Genomic DNA, 21473 nt, shown 5'->3' on the forward strand with positions numbered 1-21473 from the left:
GATGTTTGGAGTTAATCCAGGAACGAGAGACGTCCCTCTTTTACACAGAGGGAAACTGAGGCTCAGAGAGGAGAAAAGGCTTGCAAAAGCCATCATGGAGGTGCCAGAGCAAGAGACCACGTCTCATTCCCAGCTGCCATCTGAGGGTGGGAATTCGGGACCTGCTCAGGGGTTAACTGGGAGGGTGATGTCCAGGGCGGTCAGGGATTGGCTAGTACATCCTGGCCTCTTCCTGTTAGCCCGCAGGCAGAGGCTCTTGCTTCCTGCTGTAGGGACATGACAGACAGGATGTCAGGGAGCAGGGAGGGTGGCTGTGTGAGCTATCACTGAGCAGTCTGGGCCATTTCCCCACATCCAAAAGAGGGAGGAAGAGACAGAGGGAAGGCTGGTGTCTGAGAGTCTCCTGCAGCTCTCACAGCCAGAGGCAGTAGGGAGCTCTGAGCTTTGCTCCCACAGGCACTGACCTGGCATACCCCAGTATTTAGAAAAAACTTTCCAAACAATCCTATGCACGGGCCCTTGCACTTCACAGTTTCCAACTGCCTTCTCATCCATGGCCTGATATCTCTCCTGTCATACCTCTGACTGCAGGACAGAGTTTGGGGGCTTATTGTTCCCAGTGGAAAGATGAGGAAGCTGAGACTCAGAGAGGTTACAATAAGCAGCCTGCTTGCATCATATAGCAAATCAGTTCCAGGGCTTAGGTTTCCAGAACCGAGTGGTCAGGGCAAGGTAAGGAGGGATCACTCAGAACCTTTCTCATTGCTCTGAGTGGGCCACGCAGAGGGCATAGGCCCGAGAGGTAAGTAACCAGGCTTCAGATCAGAGCCAGACTAGGCAGAAATTCCAGGCCTTTGTCTCATTTACTGTGTGCCCTCCTTGGGTTCACCTCTGCACTTGAGTCTGTTTTAAAAATCTGGATAGAACATATAGGGCTTCCCTCTTAGCTCAGACGGTAAAGAATCCACCTGAAATGCTGGAGACCTGGGTTTGATCCCTGGGTCGAGAAGATCCCCTGGAGAAAGGAATGGCAACCCACTCCAGTATTCTTGCCTGGAAAATTATATGGACAGAGAAACCTGGTGGGCTACAGTCTATGGGGTCACAAAGAGTTGGACACGACTGAGCAACTAATACACACACAAACACAACACATGTAATAATGGTACACCAATATTGTGAAAAATAAGTGAGATGAAATACATAAAGGGCTCAGTCCAGAACCACAAAGTGAGCCCTGCTTCCCTAGTATTATTCTCTCAAAAGACAGTAAAACAGCCAAGAACACACAGACACACAGACAGGTGAAGAGTTAATGTTTATTGAGTACTTTATGTGTTCCAGGAGTTTTTCTAAGTGCTTTTAATTCTTACAAGGTCACTCTGAGGGTCAGGCTGGTATTGTGCCCATTTTACAAATGGGGAAATGGAGGCACAAGAGGTTACAGACCCAAGGTCATAACCCTAGTAAGTGGCAAAGCCAGGATTCAAACTCAAGCGGCCTATCTCTGAAGCCCGTGCATACTGCCTTCCTTAATATTGGTAATGATTAATTCTTAAAATCATAACTTGCTTTCCCACAATATTTCATAGTTTATGAAGCATTTGCCCATCCACTCTTTCATTTTTTTCTCACCACAGCAGCCTAGAGAGGAAGGCAATGTTTACCCCTAATTTATAAAAAGGAGGGGGAAACAGGCTGTGAAAAGGGGAACTCACCTGCCTTGCCAAGGTCACACAGCAAGGTCAGTGGCAGAAGTGGGGGTGGGATCTGGGATTTTCTGCCTCGAAATTCAGAGGACTCTCCCCAGCCTTAGTCAGTTCCCAAGCCTCCTCAGTAGCAAGCCTGCGGGCTGGAGATCTTGGGGTTTTCTCCCTGGTCAGTTGCTCTGACTGGGCTTCCACTGTTCAGCTGGAGGGTCCCAAGGCATGCACCTCCATCCACCCCTCACCCAGCCGCTCACTATCAGACGGGAGGGGCAGGAACTCCAGGGCTGGTGGAGTTTCCGACCAGGCAGGAAAAAGAACAAAGGAACTGCGTGGGGGGGTGGTGGAGGGGTGGCCAGGAGGGTGGCAGGAGTAGAGGGGACGCTTCACCATGGACTATGAAGTCAAGAAAGGGAAAAAGGTAGGTGGGCGTTTGGAAAGGGTTCGGGGTAGAGAAGTGTCCCCGGAGTTGGAGAAATGAGAAACCTGGGGGTGGGGTGATGAGCAGTGAGTGGCGTCAGGAGCACCTTTCTTCTTATTAGGAAAGACCTTCCTCTCCACCCTTGGGCAGCCAGACATTTGGGCTCAAACTCTTTAACCAGTTTCCCTCCTCTTAGTGGCCTCTGCCATCCCAGGAAAGAACAGACAGACAGGTACCTTCCAGGAAAATCCAGCCAGCCAGATTAGTCTGGGAGACACTCCCAACCTGCTTCCCTGGTGATCCTAGGGGTTCCCCCCTGCAGTTTCTCAGACCGAAGGACAGACGGAAAAACAGACACCCAGCAAACCCATTCCCCTGCTCCTTGCCTCATCAGAGAAAAGGACCTCAGGCAGGGCAAGTCTGTGCTATGAGGCTGCCTCTCTGGGCTTGGGACACCTACCTCCTCCTCCTGTCAGGTTCCAGCTGAGCCTGCCCTCTCCCCATCTTTATACAGGGACCGATTCTGCTCCAAAGGCCTCAGCCTGAGGGTCACTCCCCAACCCCCTAGATCTTTACTTCTTCCTGACTCTGAGATTTTCTAGTCTGGTTCTCTGGGCATCTCACCTGTTTGTCTTTGCAGTCCAGGAAGCCTCTGGGCTTCCAACTCCCACCCCTCTCCCTACCAAGCCCTCTTCCCCCAGGAAACCAAGATCTGACTGTTTGAAAAAGCTCCCATGTGAATTGTGAGGGCTCCGAAGGGAGCCAAGACATAGGTGCTTGTTCCTTCTTGGTTCCTTCCTTCTACAGATATTTATTCAGTACCTATTATGTGCCAGGCACCATGCCTGGTGCTGGTGATGATGCACTGTGAGCAAAATCAGACAAGGTCCCTGCTCCCTTTCTGGACCTCACAGTCTAGTGGGGGAGACAGTTATTAATATTTTTTTTAAAGCAATTAATGTAAAATTGCACAAAAGGCTCCATATGCAGTGCTGGGAGAATGTTAAGCCTTAGATTGGTCAGACTGAGCTGATAGGTGGAAGGAAAGGGGGTAGGAAAGAGTGTTTCAGGCAGGGGAGCAGTGTGTGCAAAGCCTCTCCATGGGAGGAAGGAATATAGCAAATAGGAAGAACTGAAAGATGGCCCTAGAGCCAGAGGGCAGGAGTGAGGGGCATTGAGATGAAGCTGGAGAGGTGGGCAAGGCTGGACCATTCAGGGCCACAGACAAAACAATTACTTCCCTGGTGCACTCAGGCATACACACATACTCCCATACATGGGAGAAAGTCCTGGCTCCATAGCCAACTTTCAAGCCCTCTATGACTTGTTCATCTCATCATTTGGCTACAGTGAAATGGCTATAATACATCTTCTCTAGGCTTGTGCTCATCCAGCCCTTGCAGCCCCCAGGGTTTTGCACATGCTGTGCCGTCTTCTTGGAATGCCTGTTCCCAGATTGCTTGATCTCATTCCTCAGAACTTCCTTGTACTTAATCCAGGCTCCATGATACTGATTGTAAAACTTGAACTGGGCGTCAGAATCACCTGGGGTGCTTGTTAAAACACAGATCATGGGGGTCTCATCCCAGTTTCTGGTCCGATAGGTCTGGGATGGAGCACAAGAATGTATATTTCTCTTAAATTCCCAGATGATGCTGCTACTGCTGGTGGTGGAGACCCAGGAACCACACACTGAGAACCACTGCTCTAGATCAGTGCTCACACTTTCCTGGGAGTTTAAATTCTGTTGGGCTGGGTTGAGGCACTAGAATTTGCTCCTTCCATCTTCCATTTTCATGCAGGTGCCCACTGGATTATACTACAGTATCATTAATTAGAAATCAGTCATTTCTAATATTGAGGAAAGCACAGAAAATAGCTTAATAAATACCTATGCACCTACCATTCAGCCACATTGGATGTTAATGTTAATGCCTGTACTCTTGTTAATGTACTTGCCCCAGCCTGGGCAGGTTCCTACTGTCACCTGGGTGTTTATTTTTTTAAACTTTTTATTTTTTATTGGGGTTAGCCAATTAACAATGTTGTGATAGTTTCAGGTGAACAGCGAAGGGACTCAGCCATACATAGACGTGTATCCATTCTCCTCCAAACTCCCTCACCTGAGTATTTAGAATGAAGGTTTGGAGTCAGACTGCCCAGGGTGAACTATTGGTTCTACAGCCACTAGCTGGTAACCTTACTAGCTCTCTCTGAGGCTCAGTTTCTCCATCTGTAAAATGGAAATCATAGAGGTAACCTCCCCCTCCCTGCAATGTTTTTGTAAGAATTCAATTAGATAATATAAGTAAAAGGCTGCGTGTAAGTGCTGGTGCTGGAGAAGACCAGTGGCTGTTATTATTGCTTTTACCCCCATGCCCTTGCCTCCCCCAGGGCTTTGTGTCCCCCATCCGGAGGCTGGTGTTCCCCAAGGCTGCCCGCCGGGCAGCCTGTCGGAGCAGTGTGAGCCGCCGCCCCCTGCACTCGATGCCCCTCTATCCCCCTGACTACCTCATCGACCCTCAGATTCTGCTCTGTGACTATCTGGAGAAAGAGGTCAAGGTATGCGTGGGACGAGGGGGGAGGGGTGGGAAGGATCTGGGGACAATGGATTAGGGGGAAAGTTTCCCTCAACCCTCTTAGGGTCCCTGGCTAGGTCTGAAATTTAAACTGAACAAAGATTAACCAGAGAAAAGCACACACATTTTATTAAATTTTCACATGCACATGAGAACATTCAGGGAGAGAATGGAAGACCCTAAGTGACTAGAGCAGGAAACTTTTATACCTTTTTGACAAAGAAACAATAAATCTGTGAAGAACTGACAAGGCAGAGGGGTTTGGAGTAGGCGTAGTACATAGTAAAGGAGGAACAAGGTTTGTTTATACAGACTTCTCAGCCCTCAGTTCCCTGTCTCTGGTGATAAGGAGGTCTCCCTTCCTGCTGGTACTCTGAAAAGAGGGTACCTTTCACCAGGGAGATTTATCTCCTGCTTTCAGGGAAGAAGGATGATGCAGGGGAATTCTGAATGACCTTCCTGCTTCTGTTGTTTCCTCTGACTCCTTCAGTTTAAAATAGTCAATGTGCTGAGGTGCCATATTTTAGGGTGGCGTGTTCTGGACCCCATCAGGAAAGACTTTACCTCTTCTGCACACCAACCTATGACCAACCTTGTCTTACACAGGGGAGGCTCAAGGGAAAGAGGCCTGGAGTCAACCCAGCCTTGCACATGCATTATGCTGGGAATCCTCAGCAAGTGACCTCCATCTGCTCAGCCTCAGTGTTCCCATCTCAACACGGGGCTCAAAGTCTAACCCAAGGACAGAGCAGATGGGAAGGTGCCCTGTGCACTGAAAAGCCAGTCCATCTTGTGAGATTTTACTGCAGTGAAATTACTGCTACTTGGATGGTGTCCAGATTAAAGGAAGCCAGTTCTGCAAGTCACAGGGACTTGGGCCAACTCAAGGGCTTTACTTCTATTTCATGAATACCATGAAGGAGCAGTGGAGAATCCTCATTACTCAACGAAGATCAATATGGGGGTAGGAGTGTCAGATTTAGCAAAAACAGCCACCCAGTTAAATTTAAATTTTCGTAGGGGGAGGGATAAATTAGGAGTTTGGGATTAACAGATATACACACTACTATATACAAAATAGATAAACAACGAGGACCTATTGTATAACACAGGGAAATATAGTCAATATTTTGTAATAACCTGTGATGGAAAAGAATATGAAAAAGAATATACATATATTATGCATGTATACAGCTGAATCACTTGACTGTATACCTGAAGCATTGTAAATCAATTATACTTCAATAAAGTTTTTATTAAAAATTTGAATTTCAGGTAGGCAATGAGTATTTTTTAGTATTAATATATCCCCAATGTTGCATGAGACTAAAATTACTTTAAAAACTAGCTAAAAAATTAGTTGTTTACATGAAAACCAAATTTAATTGGCATCTTGTATTTTATCTGGCAACCCTATAAAGGGAAAAGCTAACAAATCCACTTAAAAAACTGGGGACTGAAACTTCATAGAGAATAAAAAGAAGAGAAATGGTATGATTGGTAGAATTCACCTGTAAGAATAAACCTAAAAATAGTGAAAAAAGTTAATTCTTACACTTAATGACATTTAAGTGTGATAACATTAAGCTATCAGTAAGAATGAATAATTTATTTACTTATTTGAGGCATCATTTTTCTGACAAAATTATATACTAACTTGATACAATATTCTTCCCTTCTCACTTAATTTCTGCAACAAGATCGTAAAGAAGGCCAGTGACCTGTTGACACGGGTGCTTGGGGTGAACAGGAGCCACTCAGGCCAAGTGGGAAATTACAAGTGGCTTGTTCTTTCAAGCTATTACAGTGACCTTTGCTTCTGCCATAGTTAAATAACTGTATGCTCATAAAATAAGTTTATTTTAGCAAAAATAAGCTAGCAGTGAGAGTGTGGGTTCTGGTGTATGGAGTCCAGCTCCACCTTTTCTATTATAGATAATAATGGGCAGGTTATTTATTTTGACTGTGCCTTAGTTTTCTCATCCTCAAAGGAAGGATGAATGAGTGCATAAAACTCGCAGGACTATGGCTCCTAGGATTGCTTTAATAACAGTTATTACCAAGCCATTATTATTAATTCAGATATTTCTATCTCAGTCTACCCTCACGGTGTCAGTGAGGTCAGGGTGTTCCGCGGCTTCAAGGTGACCTCTCTCTGCCCTTCTCCCACCACCCCCACCCCCGTCCCATTTCAATCCAGTTCCTGGGCCACCTCACCTGGGTCACCTCCTCACTGAACCCCTCCAGCCGGGACGAGCTCCTGCAGCTGCTGGACACGGCCAGGGTGAGGCTCCGGGAGAGGGGAGGACAGGGTCTGGTCCCCTACGTTTCCCACCCGCGGCCACCGGGACTCAGGAGATCCGACCCACCCTGCAGCAGCTGAAGGAGCTGCCTCTGAAGACCACGGCGGAGCAGGACAGCATCCTGAGCCTGTCGGCCCGCTGCCTGCTGCTCACCTGGCGCGACAACGAGGAGCTTATCTTGCGTATCCCCACGCACGAGATTGCCGCCGCCTCCTACCTGCAGGACGACGCTCTGCACCTGCTGGTGCTGAAGACCGGTACGGTGGGCGGGGCCTGGCGGGGCAGAGCGGGGGCGGGGCCTGAGGCTGGAAGATGGGCTGACGGAAAGGTTTGACCAAACTACCCCGAGACTAGGGATAGGGCATGGCTGTTTGCAAGAAGAGGGAGACCAGTGTTGAGGCTTGAAGGAGGGCGGCCTGAACCACCATCTCGGAAATGATGGAGAAGCCAGAATCCTGAGGCCTGAAGGCGTGGTTAATGGGTAGCAAAGCTCTGAGGCTAGGAGGGTACCTGGGGCAAGAGGCGGAGTCTCATTTAGGGGCGGAGCCGTACACTGGGAGGAAGAGCTCGCGGCTGAGAAACCAGGTGGGAGGTGTGAGACCCTGCCAAACTAGGGGCGGGGCCTGAGGCCAGGGACGGGGCTGAATGGAAGCTTGGCTCCAAGGAGAGGTTCCTGAAACCAAGAACAGGGTCCGAGTTAACAGTAAAGAGGGAGGCGATAGCCTGACCACTACTCAGACCAGACGGCAGGGTTCGAGGCAAGGGGCGTCTGGATGGGGTGGGACGGGTGGGAACGGACAGATCCAGGGGTGGAGCCTGAGGGTGGGGCGGGGTCCAAAAGCAGGGACCCGGAATGAGGCGGGGTCGGGCCTCCCGACTTTGAAACCAGGGGTGTGGCCTAAGGACAGGGGCTGGGGGACTCACTTCCAGCCCTCTATCCCGCCGCGGCGGGTCAGGACCCTCAGCTGGCCTCGGGAGAGGGGGCGCTTAGCCTGGATCTCCTGCTCTGACGGCCACCCGACCTCTCCTAGGTCTGGGCGTGGACCCGGTGCCAGCCGGCGTAGACGCCAGCCCCGGCGGGGCGGGGCGCGACCCGGGCCCGCCGGGCGCGGCGCCCGAGAAGCGGCGGGTGGGCACCACCGAGCGGCGCCACACCATCTGCAGCCTGGACTGGCGGATGGCGTGGGGCGGGGCCGCGGGCGCCGAGGCCCGGGCCGGGGGCGGCGGCGGCGGCAGCCTGGAGCGCCAGCGCGCCGGGGCGCGGGCGTCGGGCAGCTGGGAGCGGCGGCAGACGTTCAGCGGCAGCTGGGAGCGGCGGCACGCCGGCGGCGGCGGCGGCGCGGGCAAGCCAGGCGGCAGCTGGGAGAGGAGGCAGGCGGGCGGCGGCGGTGGCAGCTGGGAGCGGCGCCACCCGGGCCCCAACCCGCTCGACCCGCAGGACCCCAGCCCCGACGCCTACTGCAACCTGGTCATTCTGGCTGTGGCCAACAGGGTGAGCCCGAAGGCACCCTGTGCCCCTGCACCCTGCCTCCAGCGCGCGTCTTCACCCCCGCCCCCATCCCTCCGCCCCCACCCCCTCAACACTCCGCTCACCCACCCACCCCTTTTCATCTCCCTTCTTTGGCCCTACTACCCAGGATTTCAGGTACTGTGTGCCCATAACGGCAAAAGGCTTCTACCCTCCAGCTCCTGGACACCTCCCCCTTACTTGTCCCGGAGGGATGAAAGCTCAAAATGGCCCAGACTTGATCTAATCCCTCCTCCGGCCCTCCTCTTTCCCCAAAGTCGTCAGTCTCCGCACTACCACAGTAACAATCATGAGGACAGTAATCACCAGCATGAACTGAGTGCCCGACCTGTGCCAGACAGGAAACCAGCATTAATCATTTTGTTCTCACGTTAACCCCTAGAGGCAAATATTACCATCATTCCTATTCTACAGAGAAGGAAACAGACACAGAGGCTAAGCAACTTGTGCAAGGTCACACAGGAAGCAGGCGGTGATTTCAACACTGGGATCCAAAAGTTCAGAGCCTGTACTCTTGGTAACAATGGTCATCACCCAAAGCATAAGATTTCCCGCCATTCTTGCCCCACCCTCTATCCTCCACATTCGCCCTTGCTTTTATTTATTTGACCATGTTCATTGAGTACCAGCTTCTGCTAGGCATTGGTCTAGGTGCCATGGATACAGAAATGAACAAGACATAATTAGTGTCCTCCCTTAGGGAGCTCACTGTTTAGCAGACATCTTCAAACCCCGAGACTTGTAAGCTTTTTCTCTGACCCGAGGTCTTGAACTCCCCCTATATATAAATCCCATGTGGTGAACAAAATAGACATGGCGCCTCTTTAGAAAGAAAGGTGGATAGTAACCAGTAAACTCAGGCTATGGAGCTGACTTGAAACACTTACTCATTTATCCTTGGCACCCAGAAAAGTGCTTGGCATATGTGTGTGTTCATGCTAAGTTGCTTCAGTCATGTCCGACTCTTTGCAACCCCATGGAGTGTAGCCCACCAGGCTCTTCTGTCCATGGGATTCTCCAGGCAAGAATACTGGAGTAAGTTGCCGTTTCCTAGCTGCTCAATAAATATATTGAGTAGATGGATTAGTTCATGATATATTACGATATGTGGTGATGGGGACCAAGGAAAGAACAGTCAACTTGTAATGATAAGGAGGAAGGAGATCCAGTTTTCAGAGGGAAAGTGAGTTTGTGCCTTTTAAACTGAAATGTGGAAGAGAGAAGGAAGCAGTAGGGCAAAGAGCCAAGAAAGTCAATTCCAGGCATAGGTACCAGTGTGCCCTGTTTATCCCACTAGGCTGTGAGGGCTTTGGGCCTTACCTAATTCACCTCTGAGACTCCAGAACCCAGCCCGGTGCCTGCCACACAGTGGAAATAAGTAATGATTTGTAGAATGAGTAAATAAATAAGGCTTGTTTTCCGAGAGTATCTGAGCCTTTGGCTTCCAATCTGAGGCATCATGGTCCCAAGAAAGGTACAGGAGTTAGAGTCAAAAAACCTGGGTGCCAATATTAACCAAAGCCATGAGCCTGCTATGTGAGCCTAGGTGAGTCACTTATCCACTCTCATAAAATAAGGATCCCCTCTTCTTTGTCCACTTGATAGGGTTATTATAAGGATCAATCCTGGTTTAATGATAATTTCACTCTCTCATCCCAAAATGCCTGTCCTGAGGTTACATTTTAATTTACACCCTGGGCTGACTTTTTTTAGAAGCACAAAATAAGAAGTGACTTCATGAAGATGGACTCTTCATTAGTTGTCTTTCTATATTTCTTACTTAAAGACTTACAGAAGTAAACCAAAAAGGCAAATTCCTCTTCAAATTTGCCATCTCAAAAAAGTCTTACCCAAGAACCTAAATTCCTTCCTTCTATCAGGGAGAAGGCAATGACAACCCATTCCAGTACTCTTGCCTGGAAAATCCCATGCACGGAGGAGCCTGGTAGGCTTCAGCCCATGGGGTCACGAAGAGTCGGACATGACTGAGCAACTTCACTTTCACGCATCGGAAAAGGAAATGGCAACCCACTCCAGTGTTCTTGCCTGGAGAAACCCAGGGACGGTGGAGCCTGGTGGGCTGCTGTCTATGGGGTCACATAGAGTCGGACACGATTGAAGCGACTTAGCAGCAGCAGCAGCAGGGACTGAAGTTTATATATTCATCCTGCTTCCATTTTTGCCCTGGGTGCCAGGAAGCTCATACCTAAATATGGCACAGTAACTATGTTGAGCCTAACATTTTCATACATTTAATTCTTCCTTCTCTTACTAGGTATTAGGAGACCAGGGTTCTAGTCCTGGCTAATCACTCTATGTCTCTGGGCTTCAGCTTCCTACGTATAAACTTAATTTAGTTTAATTTAGCATAAGCATGCTAATGTTTAATTTAGCATAAGCTTCAGGAAGGCCCATAATTCTCCAATAAATTGGGGGTACATGTGTGTATTTTTCAGAGCATGAGTTACAGTTGTCACTGGATTCTATAAAGACTAGTAAGTGGCTATTTCTATAAAAGCCACCCAGAGCATAGCTGTATAATTTTGATGGGAAATGACCTCAGAGTGGATCTAAAGTCGCCCATGGTTGCGTGTGTGCCCCTGTGTGCCCGCTCACACTGCATTTTCAGGAAGCAGGGGCATCCTGATCACGGAAGAGGGACTGAGCTCTGTCCTCCTCTCTGGACAAGGATGCTGCCGAGGAGTCCTGCGCCCTCATCTGTCAGGTCTTCCAGATCATCTACGGGGACCAGAGCATCGAGTGTGTGGACCGGGCTGGCTACCACTACACATCCACACCTGAACGGCCGTGGCTCTGTAGCCGTAGTGAGTATTCCAATTCCTGGCCAACCTTCCTGTGCATCATCCTGAAAGGCCAGAGGAGGCAGGGGACAGGGGTGGGGCATGGAATATGTCCCAAGACTAGGGCCAACAAAAGCCTTAAGGGGTCCTGACTTCTACAGCAATTACAGGGTACCCCCAATATATATCTAAAATAAAATGTCCAATTTCATAATGATCTCAAGCCTAGCTTTATAATGAGCCCCTTAGAGGTGAACTCTCTCTCCCTTTTGTATTTTGGCGTCCCAGGGGCATTGTCTGTTTACTGAGCCATCTAGCCCTACTAGGACTCTAGGTCAAAACCAAGATTTTAAGACTGGTCCTTGAATGCTGTCAAGGGCTGAAATGAAAATTAAACCAATAGAGATTTGTTGAGCACCACCTATGTGCCAAACACAGGCCCAATGTGCCACATGTTATGTAATCCTCATAACAATCTCATCTGTCCTATTTGCCACTGTATCCCCTGTTCCTAGAGGAGGACTAGGGGCAGATGCTCAAGGCATATTTTCTGAGTGGGTAAAAGAACTCTCTGAGGCCTTATGAATCCAGTTTTAACAGATGAGGCTATTAAGGCTCAGAGTGGTCAATAAATGTCTCAAGGTCTCACAGCTGGCAAATGACAGAGTCAGGATTCAAACTCAAGTACACCTGATTCTAAAGCTTCCATCTGCAACAGCTTCACTCTCCATGCTGCCTTCAAGGCCCCAAAGTGAAATTCCTCAGCCACAGCCCCCTCGGTGTGGTCCTTGTTTGCATAGCTCCAGCAACAGGGAGAGGGACCTTTCCTCTGGAGGCACTCCCATCTGTGGAAACTGCGGTTATTGAGAATCTGGGAAAGTTCATTGACTCTCCCAGGGATGATGGACAAATAAATAATTCAACAAATATTTCTTGAACACCTGAGTGTCGGATCCTGCTAATCCCCAGCATGCACTGGTGACTAAAATCAGACATGGTCCTCCCTCGGAGGCTTGCATTGCTGAAATCGGCTGACAGTAATTAAACAGTTACACAGGGACTTCCCTGGAGGTTCAATGGCTAGGACTCCATGCTCCCAATGCAGGGGTTCCGATTCAATCCCTGGCCAAGGAACTAGATCCCACATGTTGCAACCAGAATTTCACATGCCTCAACTAAAGATCCTGTGTGCCACAAGGAAGACCTGGTGAACTCAAATAAATTAAAAAAATAATTTTTTTTGCCACACTGGTCTTTACTGCTGCTTGTGGGCCTTCTCTAGTTGCAGCAAGCGGGGGCTGCTCTCTAGTTGTGGTGCATAGGCTTCTCATGTGATGGCGTCTCTTGTTGCAGAGCACAGGCTTTAAGGTGCGTGGTCTTAGTGGCCCCACAGCATGTGGAATCTTGCTGGACCAGGGATCGAACCAATGTGCCTTGTATTGTCCACGGATCAAACCACTGGATTAACAGGGAAATCCTGTTTTGTTTTTTTTTTTTAAGGAAAAGAACCTACTTTAAAAGAAATAGTTACACAAATTAAATGCAACCACACACTCTAGTATGAAAATGTATAATGAGAAACTAGCCTGACCTGGAAAGTCAGGGGAGTGTCCTGAGTAAGTGCCACTAAGTGAGCTAAGATGGGCAGGGGGAGGCCAGTACCTGAATTCACTGAGATGACAGGGTTGGGTACAGAGCAAGTTCTCTGTACCTAGTGCTCCTTTCTCCTCATGATTTTGACCTCCTTCTCTTCAAAGCTCTTTTCCCTCTCTCTCGCTCTCTCTCTCAAACATATATGGCTTACAAACCCTACCGCAACTGTTCCTGGCTTGCTCTCCCCAAGATCCCCGTGAATAGGCAGGAAGGTGATGTTGTCCCAAGCTAGGGGAAGGTGAGGGCCAGGAGGAAGAGGTGGGTTGCCCACGGTTGTCTCTGTGTTGGTGGTGGGGGCAGGAATCCTGGTCAGAATCTTCCAGCGACTGCCCATTTCACTCAGTGTGTAAGCTAACTCCTGTAGAATTGCTTACAAGGCCATCCTCGCTCCAGCTGCCATCTTTACTCCAGGGTGGGGCTGAGCCTGGGGCCTCAGGGAGCTGGAGATATTGGTCCCTGCTTTGCCACCTCTGACTGCCCTCTGTCTGTTGCCCCCAGGTGAGAGCTGCCGCACTGATGGGACCTATGCCTACGATGCCGACTTCAGCTGCTGCAGCTCCTTGTGGGTACTGCCCTGGCCAGGGACCCCATTCTGGTCCCTTCTGTCCCTGAACAAACAGGGCTGCTCCTTTGGGCACTCTTGAGACCCTGTGGGCAAGAGAGGATGGGGGAAAGTGACTCCACTTTGATTTGTGCTGAGACACTGGGCCCTGAGCCTGAGGCTCTGGTGAGCTGATGGAATCTGAACCCCTGAGAGAGAGACAAGGCAGCCAGAACCTAGAACTAGGTCCACAGGACCCTGCCACGCTTCCCCAGTCATCCAGACACTCAGTGGCCTGCAGAGGCCAAAATCACAACTAATGCCAAAAAATCATTTTGGCTTCATGGAATAGAAAATGCTAAAAATGAGCCACTTAAACAAGAGTTTCCTCCCCCTCCCCATCTCTCTTACATAAAGTAGACCAGGAGTTCATGGCCTTGTGGTCATCAAGGGCCCAGATGTATCTTTCCAACCTCCCTAACACTTGCTTCCATCCCCCAAATCACCTCATGGGCCAAAATAGTGGTTATAGCTCCAACCATCACAGCAGGTCTTTAATTCTTTGCTAGAATTTCCACCTAATGGCTTCTGCTTACATCTTGTTGGCCAGAACGTGGTCTCATGGACACAACTAGCTATAAGCAGAACTGGAAAACATAGGGCTTTTTAAAAAGTCTCAGTGTGGAACATTGTCCAGGGTTCCATTTTGGGTGACCAACCACCCCAGTTTGCTCAGGATTTAGGGGTTCCCCAGGACATGGAATTTTCAGTACTAAAACTAGAAAAGTCCCAGGAAAGGTGAGACACGTTGGTCACCGTAATTCTGTTGCTAAGGCCTTTGGTTGGACAAGGGGAAGTCTCTGCCAGTGATATATGCCTTACTTTTTTTCTTTTTCCTTTTTAGCAGCAACATATTTGCCTAACACTGTGTACCCTTAGGCCAGTCCTTAAACAATCTGCTGTAAGCTAGAGAGACAACAATAGTGATAATGAGTAACTTTTGAACTTGCTATGTGCCAAGGGCTAATTTATAATGCACTTCATTTTAAAAATCAGCATAGCAACGTTAGAGTAACTACTGTTTATTTATTGCTTAGTCCATAACCCTAACACCTCTATTTCTCACAGTGACACCAATTTTTACCACCCCATTTTATAGCTAGAGAAATTGAAAAATAGAGAAGTTAAGTAACTTGACACAAGGTCAAGAAGCTAGTAAGTTGTTGGCCTGGGGTTTGAACCTAAGTAGGCTTAGAGTCCACACTAAGCTTACACTGCTTCTATAGAGCTAATCATTGATGATGGTTCTGGAACCACGTAGAGACCAGGAGGTAGAGACCAGGAGGCATAGCCCAAGGCTGACTTTTATTTAAGCAATATTTATTGAGTACCTACCCTGTACCTACCAATGACACGGAGGCTTTTCTGATGCCCCCACCAAATGTCCTCTCTAACCACTCTGTCCCTCACACCCTCGGTCGCAGCCACAGTGGCCTCCTGGCTGCTCCCCAGACTCGCCATGTGGATCCTGCCTCAGCATCCCTGTGTGCTGTGCTGTGTGCTAGGGATACGGGGGAGCAAGGCAAGGATGAGACCTGTGCTCGGCACATAGTAGGTTCTCAGCAAACAGAGAAAACCAAGGTCCCTGCTCGTGCATGCTTTGCAAGTGTGGCAAAGAGACAGTGAAATCATTATTTAGTAGCAATAAGCATCAACAGTAAAGAAAACACTCCCGAGAAGCTCAGAGAGCGGCTGCAGAAAGCCTGCCTCACCTGGGGAGTCAGGAGGGCCTCTCCAAGGTGACAACACTTGAACTGAGACCTGACGGATAAAAGGGGGAAGAACGCTCCAGGTAGAGGGAACAGCAAGTGCAAGGATGCTGAGGCAGAGTCTGCTTGGTGAGGCTGAGGAGCAGCCAGGAGGCCACTGAGGCTGCAACAGAGGATGTGAGGGACAGAGTGGCTAGAAAGGACATTTGGCAGGGGCATTGGAAAGGCCTCCGTGTCATGGGTAGACTTACAGACTTTGTGATCATATTGGACAGAGAGTCTAACCCAGTCGGGAGGGATCAGGGAGAACTCTCTCGAGGAGGTGACTTTTAAAATCCAATGATGAGGAAGAGTTACCCGAGCAAACAACAGGGAAAGAGGGGCATTCCAGGCCAAGGTAATAGCATGTGCAAAGGTCCAGAGGTGAGGAGGTACTTGGAGTATTAGAGGAAAAGCAAGAAGACAAGGTGGCCTGAGCCCAAGCAGCAAGGGTGAGACGAGGCTTGAGAGGTGGTGCAGGGCCAGATCACAGGCGACCTCGAGGGCCAAAATGGGGTCCAGGAGGAGGGCTCAGTCCCAGGGCATGGGTGGCTGTCCCCTCCCACCTTCAGCCTACCGCATGGAGAGGAGCTGGAGATAGGCAGTGAGGCCCCTTCCCTCTGTTCCTGCAGCAACAGCTCCCAGGACACATTTGAAGCCTGTTACAGTGGCACGTCCACACCCTCTTTCCATGGCTCCCACTGCAGCAGCAGCGACCACAGCGGCCTGGGCCTCGAGCAGTTACAGGATTACATGGTCACGGTGAGCTGGGGCATGCAGGGTGGCCAGGTATTTCAGGAATCATGAACAATCCTGGGCATAACTGAAGTGTAAGACCTCAGAGGTCAAGGCAGTGCATGACGTTCAGAGAGTAAATGGAGTCAGCCATGAAAGACTTTAATGAATGTCAGCTAGCAGTGAGTGCTGGCTTTATACCGGGCACTGTTCTGAGCACCTATAATGTATCATCTCCTTCATCTTTCAACAACCCAAGAGGGAAGTGCCATCATTATTCTCACTTTGCGGATGAGGAAAGCAAGGGTTGAGGAGGTTATCATCTGCTCATGATCACAGAGCTGGTCAGTAAAGGGGCCAAAATTTGAAATTAGGCAGCTTGAGTCCACATCCCACTCTTAGATGCAGTCCAAGGAGTCTGGATGTTCCCCAGGAGGCCAGCTTTTCTGAGGAGGGCTGGGCCTGATACACCCAGCTCTGGGTCTTTTAGGCAGGGGAGTAATTTCAAATGGTGCATCCACAGTTGCGGACTAAGCTGGGGCCCCCAGAGATCCAACAGTTTGCACTGCTGCTTCGGGAGTACCGGCTGGGGCTGCCCATCCAAGACTACTGCGCAGGCCTGCTGAAGCTCTACGGAGACCGGCGCAAGTTCCTCCTGCTCGGTGAGCCCCCTGCCCAGGCTGGGAGTGTTCACTTTTTACCCTTCGGCCTCCCATAAAGCCAACATCATGAGATCCATGAGACAAACAAGGAAACCAAAGTGTGGAGAGGGAAAGGGACTTGCCTGCAGTCACAGAGCCGGGAAAGAGAGCACAGATGTAACCATTTCACCTTCACAGCAAAGCTGGGAGAGGGGATGACACTTCCAATTTTACCCCAGGAGGCATCTGAAGTTCAGAGAGGCTAAGGAACTCATCCAAGGTCATGGAGCTAGTAAAGAGGGCTAATGATAACAGAAAGAGGAATGATAATCCTTTTATTTTTTTTTAAGTTTTTATTCAATTTGTTCCAACATTGCTTCTCTTTTATGTTTTGGTTTTGTTGGCCCTGAGGCATGTGTGATATTAGCTCCCAGACCAGGAATTGAATCTGCACCCCCTCGATTGGAAGACCAAGCCTTAACCACTGGACCACCAGGGAAGTCCCAGGAATGAGCATCTTAATAAGCTAACATGTATTTGGCAGTTAACCATGTGCCAAAGGATCATCCAGTTGAAGGCCCTCAGTTCTGAAAGTTGAAACTATGACTTGCCTCCATTTTGCAGATGAGAAAACTGAGGCTTAGAGAAGCAAAGTACATAAGTCATAAAGCTAGTAAGTAGTGACAGAAGTAAAACAGAAGTCAAATGGGCTGCTCAGTGTGTGCTAAGAACCTTATTTAATTCTCACAGCCTGGGAGAACAGGTGCAATTACCTCCGTTTTACAGGTGACAACAGTAAGGCTCAGAATACTTATTGGGGCTACTTATTGAGGCTACTTACAGGGAGGCCTGACGTGCTGCGATTCATGGGGTCGCAGAGTCGTACACGACTGAGCGACTGAACTGAACTGCTTGAGTCCATGGGGTCGCAAAGAGTGGGACACAACTGAGCGACTAAGCACAGCACAGCACATAACGAATAAATAGGAATATAACCAGCAAAATAATAATGATAACAAGAATAAGCTAACATGCAGTGAGCATTTAAATGTGTGCGGGGCACTGTACCATTATTCTCCAGTTCAGAGAGTCAAGGAGTTGTGCAAAGCCACACAGCCAGAGAGTGGCAGGGCGGGGGATCTGAACTCCGCTCTCCAGCGAAGGTGATCCCTCGGTGGGAGGGGAAGGGCTGACCCCGAGGAATCACCCTGCTCCTCGACCCGCAGGGATGAGACCCTTCATTCCGGACCAGGACATCGGCTACTTCGAGGGCTTCCTGGAGGGCGTGGGCATCCGCGAGGGCGGCATCCTCACCGACAGCTTCGGCCGCATCAAGCGCAGCATGAGCTCCACGTCAGCGTCGGCGGTGCGCAGCTACGACGGCGCCCAGCGGCCCGAGGCGCAGGCCTTCCACCGGCTGCTGACAGACATAACGCACGACATCGAGGCGCTGGCCCCCGACGATGACGAGAGCACGGACGAAGAGGCCCGGGACTCCCCGGGCGGGGGCGACGCGGCCGAGGACAACTACCTGTAGTCTGTGCCGCCGTCCATACAGAGGGCGGGCAAGGGGGTGGCCCCGCACCCCCGCCTCTGAGTCTCACGCGCCCTTGTCTGTGCTACTCCATCCCCAGGATCCCCTCGCCAGAGCCCTACCCGGGGCTCCGCGCTCCGGGGGCGGGGAGTGGGGGAGCGGGAGTCTCTCCCTACCCGGAGGGGTGGGTGGGGGTGGGTGGGCGGAGCACTGGTCCCTGCAGTACCGAGAATGTCCTGCAGGGGGCGGGACCCTAACCGGGGCTCAGCAGCTCTATCTGCCGGCCGGGGTGGGCGGCTAACTTCTCTGTCCCGATAGCCCGAGCGTTCGGCCTCTGGACACGCCAACTTGCTGTAGGCCAAGAGAGGGATGGAGAGTGTGCTCCACCTGCTGGCCGGTTGAGAAAAGAATTCCCCGAGCCTGAAGACCTCTTTTCCTATTTTACAATTTGAGAAACTGAGGTTCAGGAGAAGAAACTAGACGGAGTCTCCTGATTCCCCTTAGATATTACCTCACGCTGGCCATACTAAATCGTGCAGAGGGTCTTTCTGAAGCTCTAAGAGGCAGGGTCTCCCCTTTGCAGATGGACTTAGATCTTTAGTGTGGAATAGAGGTTTCTTTCTACCAAGAGTCGACCCAGAGGTGCATGACCTGGGTCCCAGCCCCCACCCTAAGACTCTGAACAAGTTGCTTGTTCAGATCTTGCAATTGGAGCAGGACAGGCTAGGCTCCCTGTCTGATAGGTGTCCTAGCCTCTCTGCCTCTCCCGTTTTCTCTTCCAACCCTCCCATTTTCTCTTCTGACCAGGAAGTCGGCCCCACCCACCTCACAAGGGGGTCATAGGGATTACTGAAGATCAAGACCTTAGTGCTAGGTCTGACACATGATAAGTGTTCAATAAATGCTGTTCCCTGCCACATCGGACACTTTCTGACTCAGTTTACCTGTCTTTACCTGTGTGCAACGGGACACGAACTGAGAGGTGAGCGTGAGATGTAGGAAGACTCTCAGGGAACTCACAGTTTGGGAAGAGAAAATAGGACTTGGCCCTCACAGCTCTATTACAGCCTGACTCAATGCTCAAAGTTCAAATGAAAAGTACCCAAGATTCTGCAGACTAGCCATCACATCTCAGGTAGTCAAAGAAATCCGAAGACAGATTGGAGCAGGAGAAAAGTCAGCATAAAGACAGGACTTGCACAGCCTCAGTAAAGGCTCAGAGGCTGAAAGAAGCCCTCGGAAGAGGCAAGAGAATTGCCTAGAAGAACTAAAATTTATCTGTAGAACTCTACATGGCCAGACACAAGGTACTTACCATGAGGTAGGTACTGTTATCCCCATTGTTAAAGTAGTATCATTATTATTTCTAGGGCTTGGATTCAGCAAGTTCCCTGATTCATACTCAGTTTGTGGCAAATGACTATCCCATCATAACTGATCCACAAAAGGCCCTTCTGATCACTGACTCGATGGACATCAGTTTGAGCAAGCTCCGGGAGTTGGTGATGGACAGGGAAGCCTGGCGTGTTGCAGTCCATGGGATCGCAAAGAGTCAGACACAACTGACTGAACTGAACTGATGTCTTACTTTGTTTTATATTCCCCAAACTTCATCCACACATCCCCGCAATCCTTTTCCCCACCATGGGTACCCATCTCTATGTGTTGATATATGTCCCTGGACATAAAATGTATAATGTCTTGTGTGTGTGTTTACATTACATAAATGGTATTGTGTAAGAAACTCATTCTGTTGTTTCCTTCCTGCATAAAAACCTAACTTATTACATCCAACCATTGCAGAATATTCCAAGCTGAGCATCCACTGATGGACACTCAGGTTGCTTCCAATTTTCTCTTACCATAAACCACACTGTGATGAACATCTTTGGGCATGACCCTTGTGGGGCTGTGTGAAAATTTCTTTGGGCTCTATACCCAAGAGTAGATCATAGGGCATATATGTTTTCATTTTCGCTAAAAATCGCTAGAATGGCTGCACTGGTAGTGTGTGAAGGACACTGTCTCCCCACATTTTCAGCAACTTTTCCACCATCTGACTTTGTAACCTTTTGCCTATTTGGGTGTAAGGTGGCATCAGGTTGCTTTAAGTTGCATTTCTCTATTAACCCTGAGATTCAGAACCTCCTCCTATACTTGTCAGGCTTTTAGGCTTCCTCTTCACTATTGTCTGTTCATATCTTTTTCCCATTATCATTTGGGTTTCCTGTCTTTTTCTTGTTGATTTGCAGGAGTAGTTTATACCTTTTAGATTTTAATCCCTTGTTGGATATTGTTATAAACATCTTCTCCTAGTCCATTGCCCATCTATTCAGTTTATTTATGGCAGTGGTTCCCAAACTTTAGCATGCATTAGAATCTCCTGAAAGGCTCGTTAAAACACAGATTGCTGATCCCCACCCCAGAGTTTCTGACTCAGTAGAACAGAGATGGGGCCCAAGAACTTGTATGTGTTTGTTTTTAGCATTTACTTATTTAATGTTTTTTTTTAATCTTTACTGAATTTTTTACAATATTGCTTCTGTTTTACCTTTTGGGTTTTTGGCCACGAGGCCTGTGGGATCTTAGCTCCTCAACCAGGGATTGAGCTCACACCTCGTGCATTGGAAGGCAAAGTCTTAACCACTGGATCACCAGGGAAGCCCCAAGAACTTGTGTGGTTGTTTTTTTTTTAATTAATTTCTTTATTTTTGGCTGCACTGGGTCTTCGCTGGTGGGCGTGGGCTTCGCTTAGTTGAGGCAAATAGGGGCTACTCTTCTTTGCAATCCACAGACTTCTCATTGCAGCGCCTTCTCTTGTTGTGGAACACAGGCTCCAGGCCTTGCGGGCTTCAGTAGTTGCAGTACATAGGCTCAGAGCTGTGGCTCATGGGCTCCAGAGCTTGGGCTCGGTAGTCAAGGCACAAGGGCTTAGTTGTTCTGAGGAATGTGGAATCTTCTCAGACCAGGAATCAAACCCATGTCTCCTGCATTGGCAGGCGGATTCTTATCCACTGTACCACCAGGAAGTTCAAGAACTTATGTCTTTAACAAGTACTCAGATGATACTAACGGTTCAGGGACCACACTGAGAACCACTGGTCTGTGGTTTCCTCTGAACAAATTTCCCATTGAACAAATTTTTAATTTTGATATTTTCAAATTTATTTGTCTTCATTTTATGGATGAGCTCAAAGTGGTGAAGTGAATGACCCCAAGATCC

The 21473-nt window shown here is 49.3% G+C and overlaps 1 protein-coding gene across 1 annotated transcript; it reads left to right on the forward strand.

Annotated features, from left to right (window-relative positions):
• The first annotated feature begins 2073 nt into the window (after window positions 1-2073).
• CCM2L (CCM2 like scaffold protein) lies at window positions 2074-19994 on the forward strand. The gene is made up of 10 exons (XM_081554015.1): window positions 2074-2127; window positions 4522-4689; window positions 6907-6990; window positions 7083-7266; window positions 8041-8501; window positions 11227-11362; window positions 13490-13553; window positions 15973-16102; window positions 16599-16737; window positions 17943-19994. Exons 1-10 carry the CDS (start codon window positions 2098-2100, stop codon window positions 18251-18253), a joined length of 1707 nt encoding a protein of 568 aa, XP_081410141.1. The 5' UTR covers window positions 2074-2097; the 3' UTR covers window positions 18254-19994.
• The last annotated feature ends 1479 nt before the right edge of the window (window positions 19995-21473 follow it).

This window comes from Giraffa tippelskirchi, chromosome 13 (genome assembly GCF_054371585.1).
Source record: "Giraffa tippelskirchi isolate mGirTip1 chromosome 13, T2T-mGirTip1v1.2.pri, whole genome shotgun sequence".
Lineage (NCBI taxonomy): Eukaryota > Metazoa > Chordata > Mammalia > Artiodactyla > Giraffidae > Giraffa > Giraffa tippelskirchi.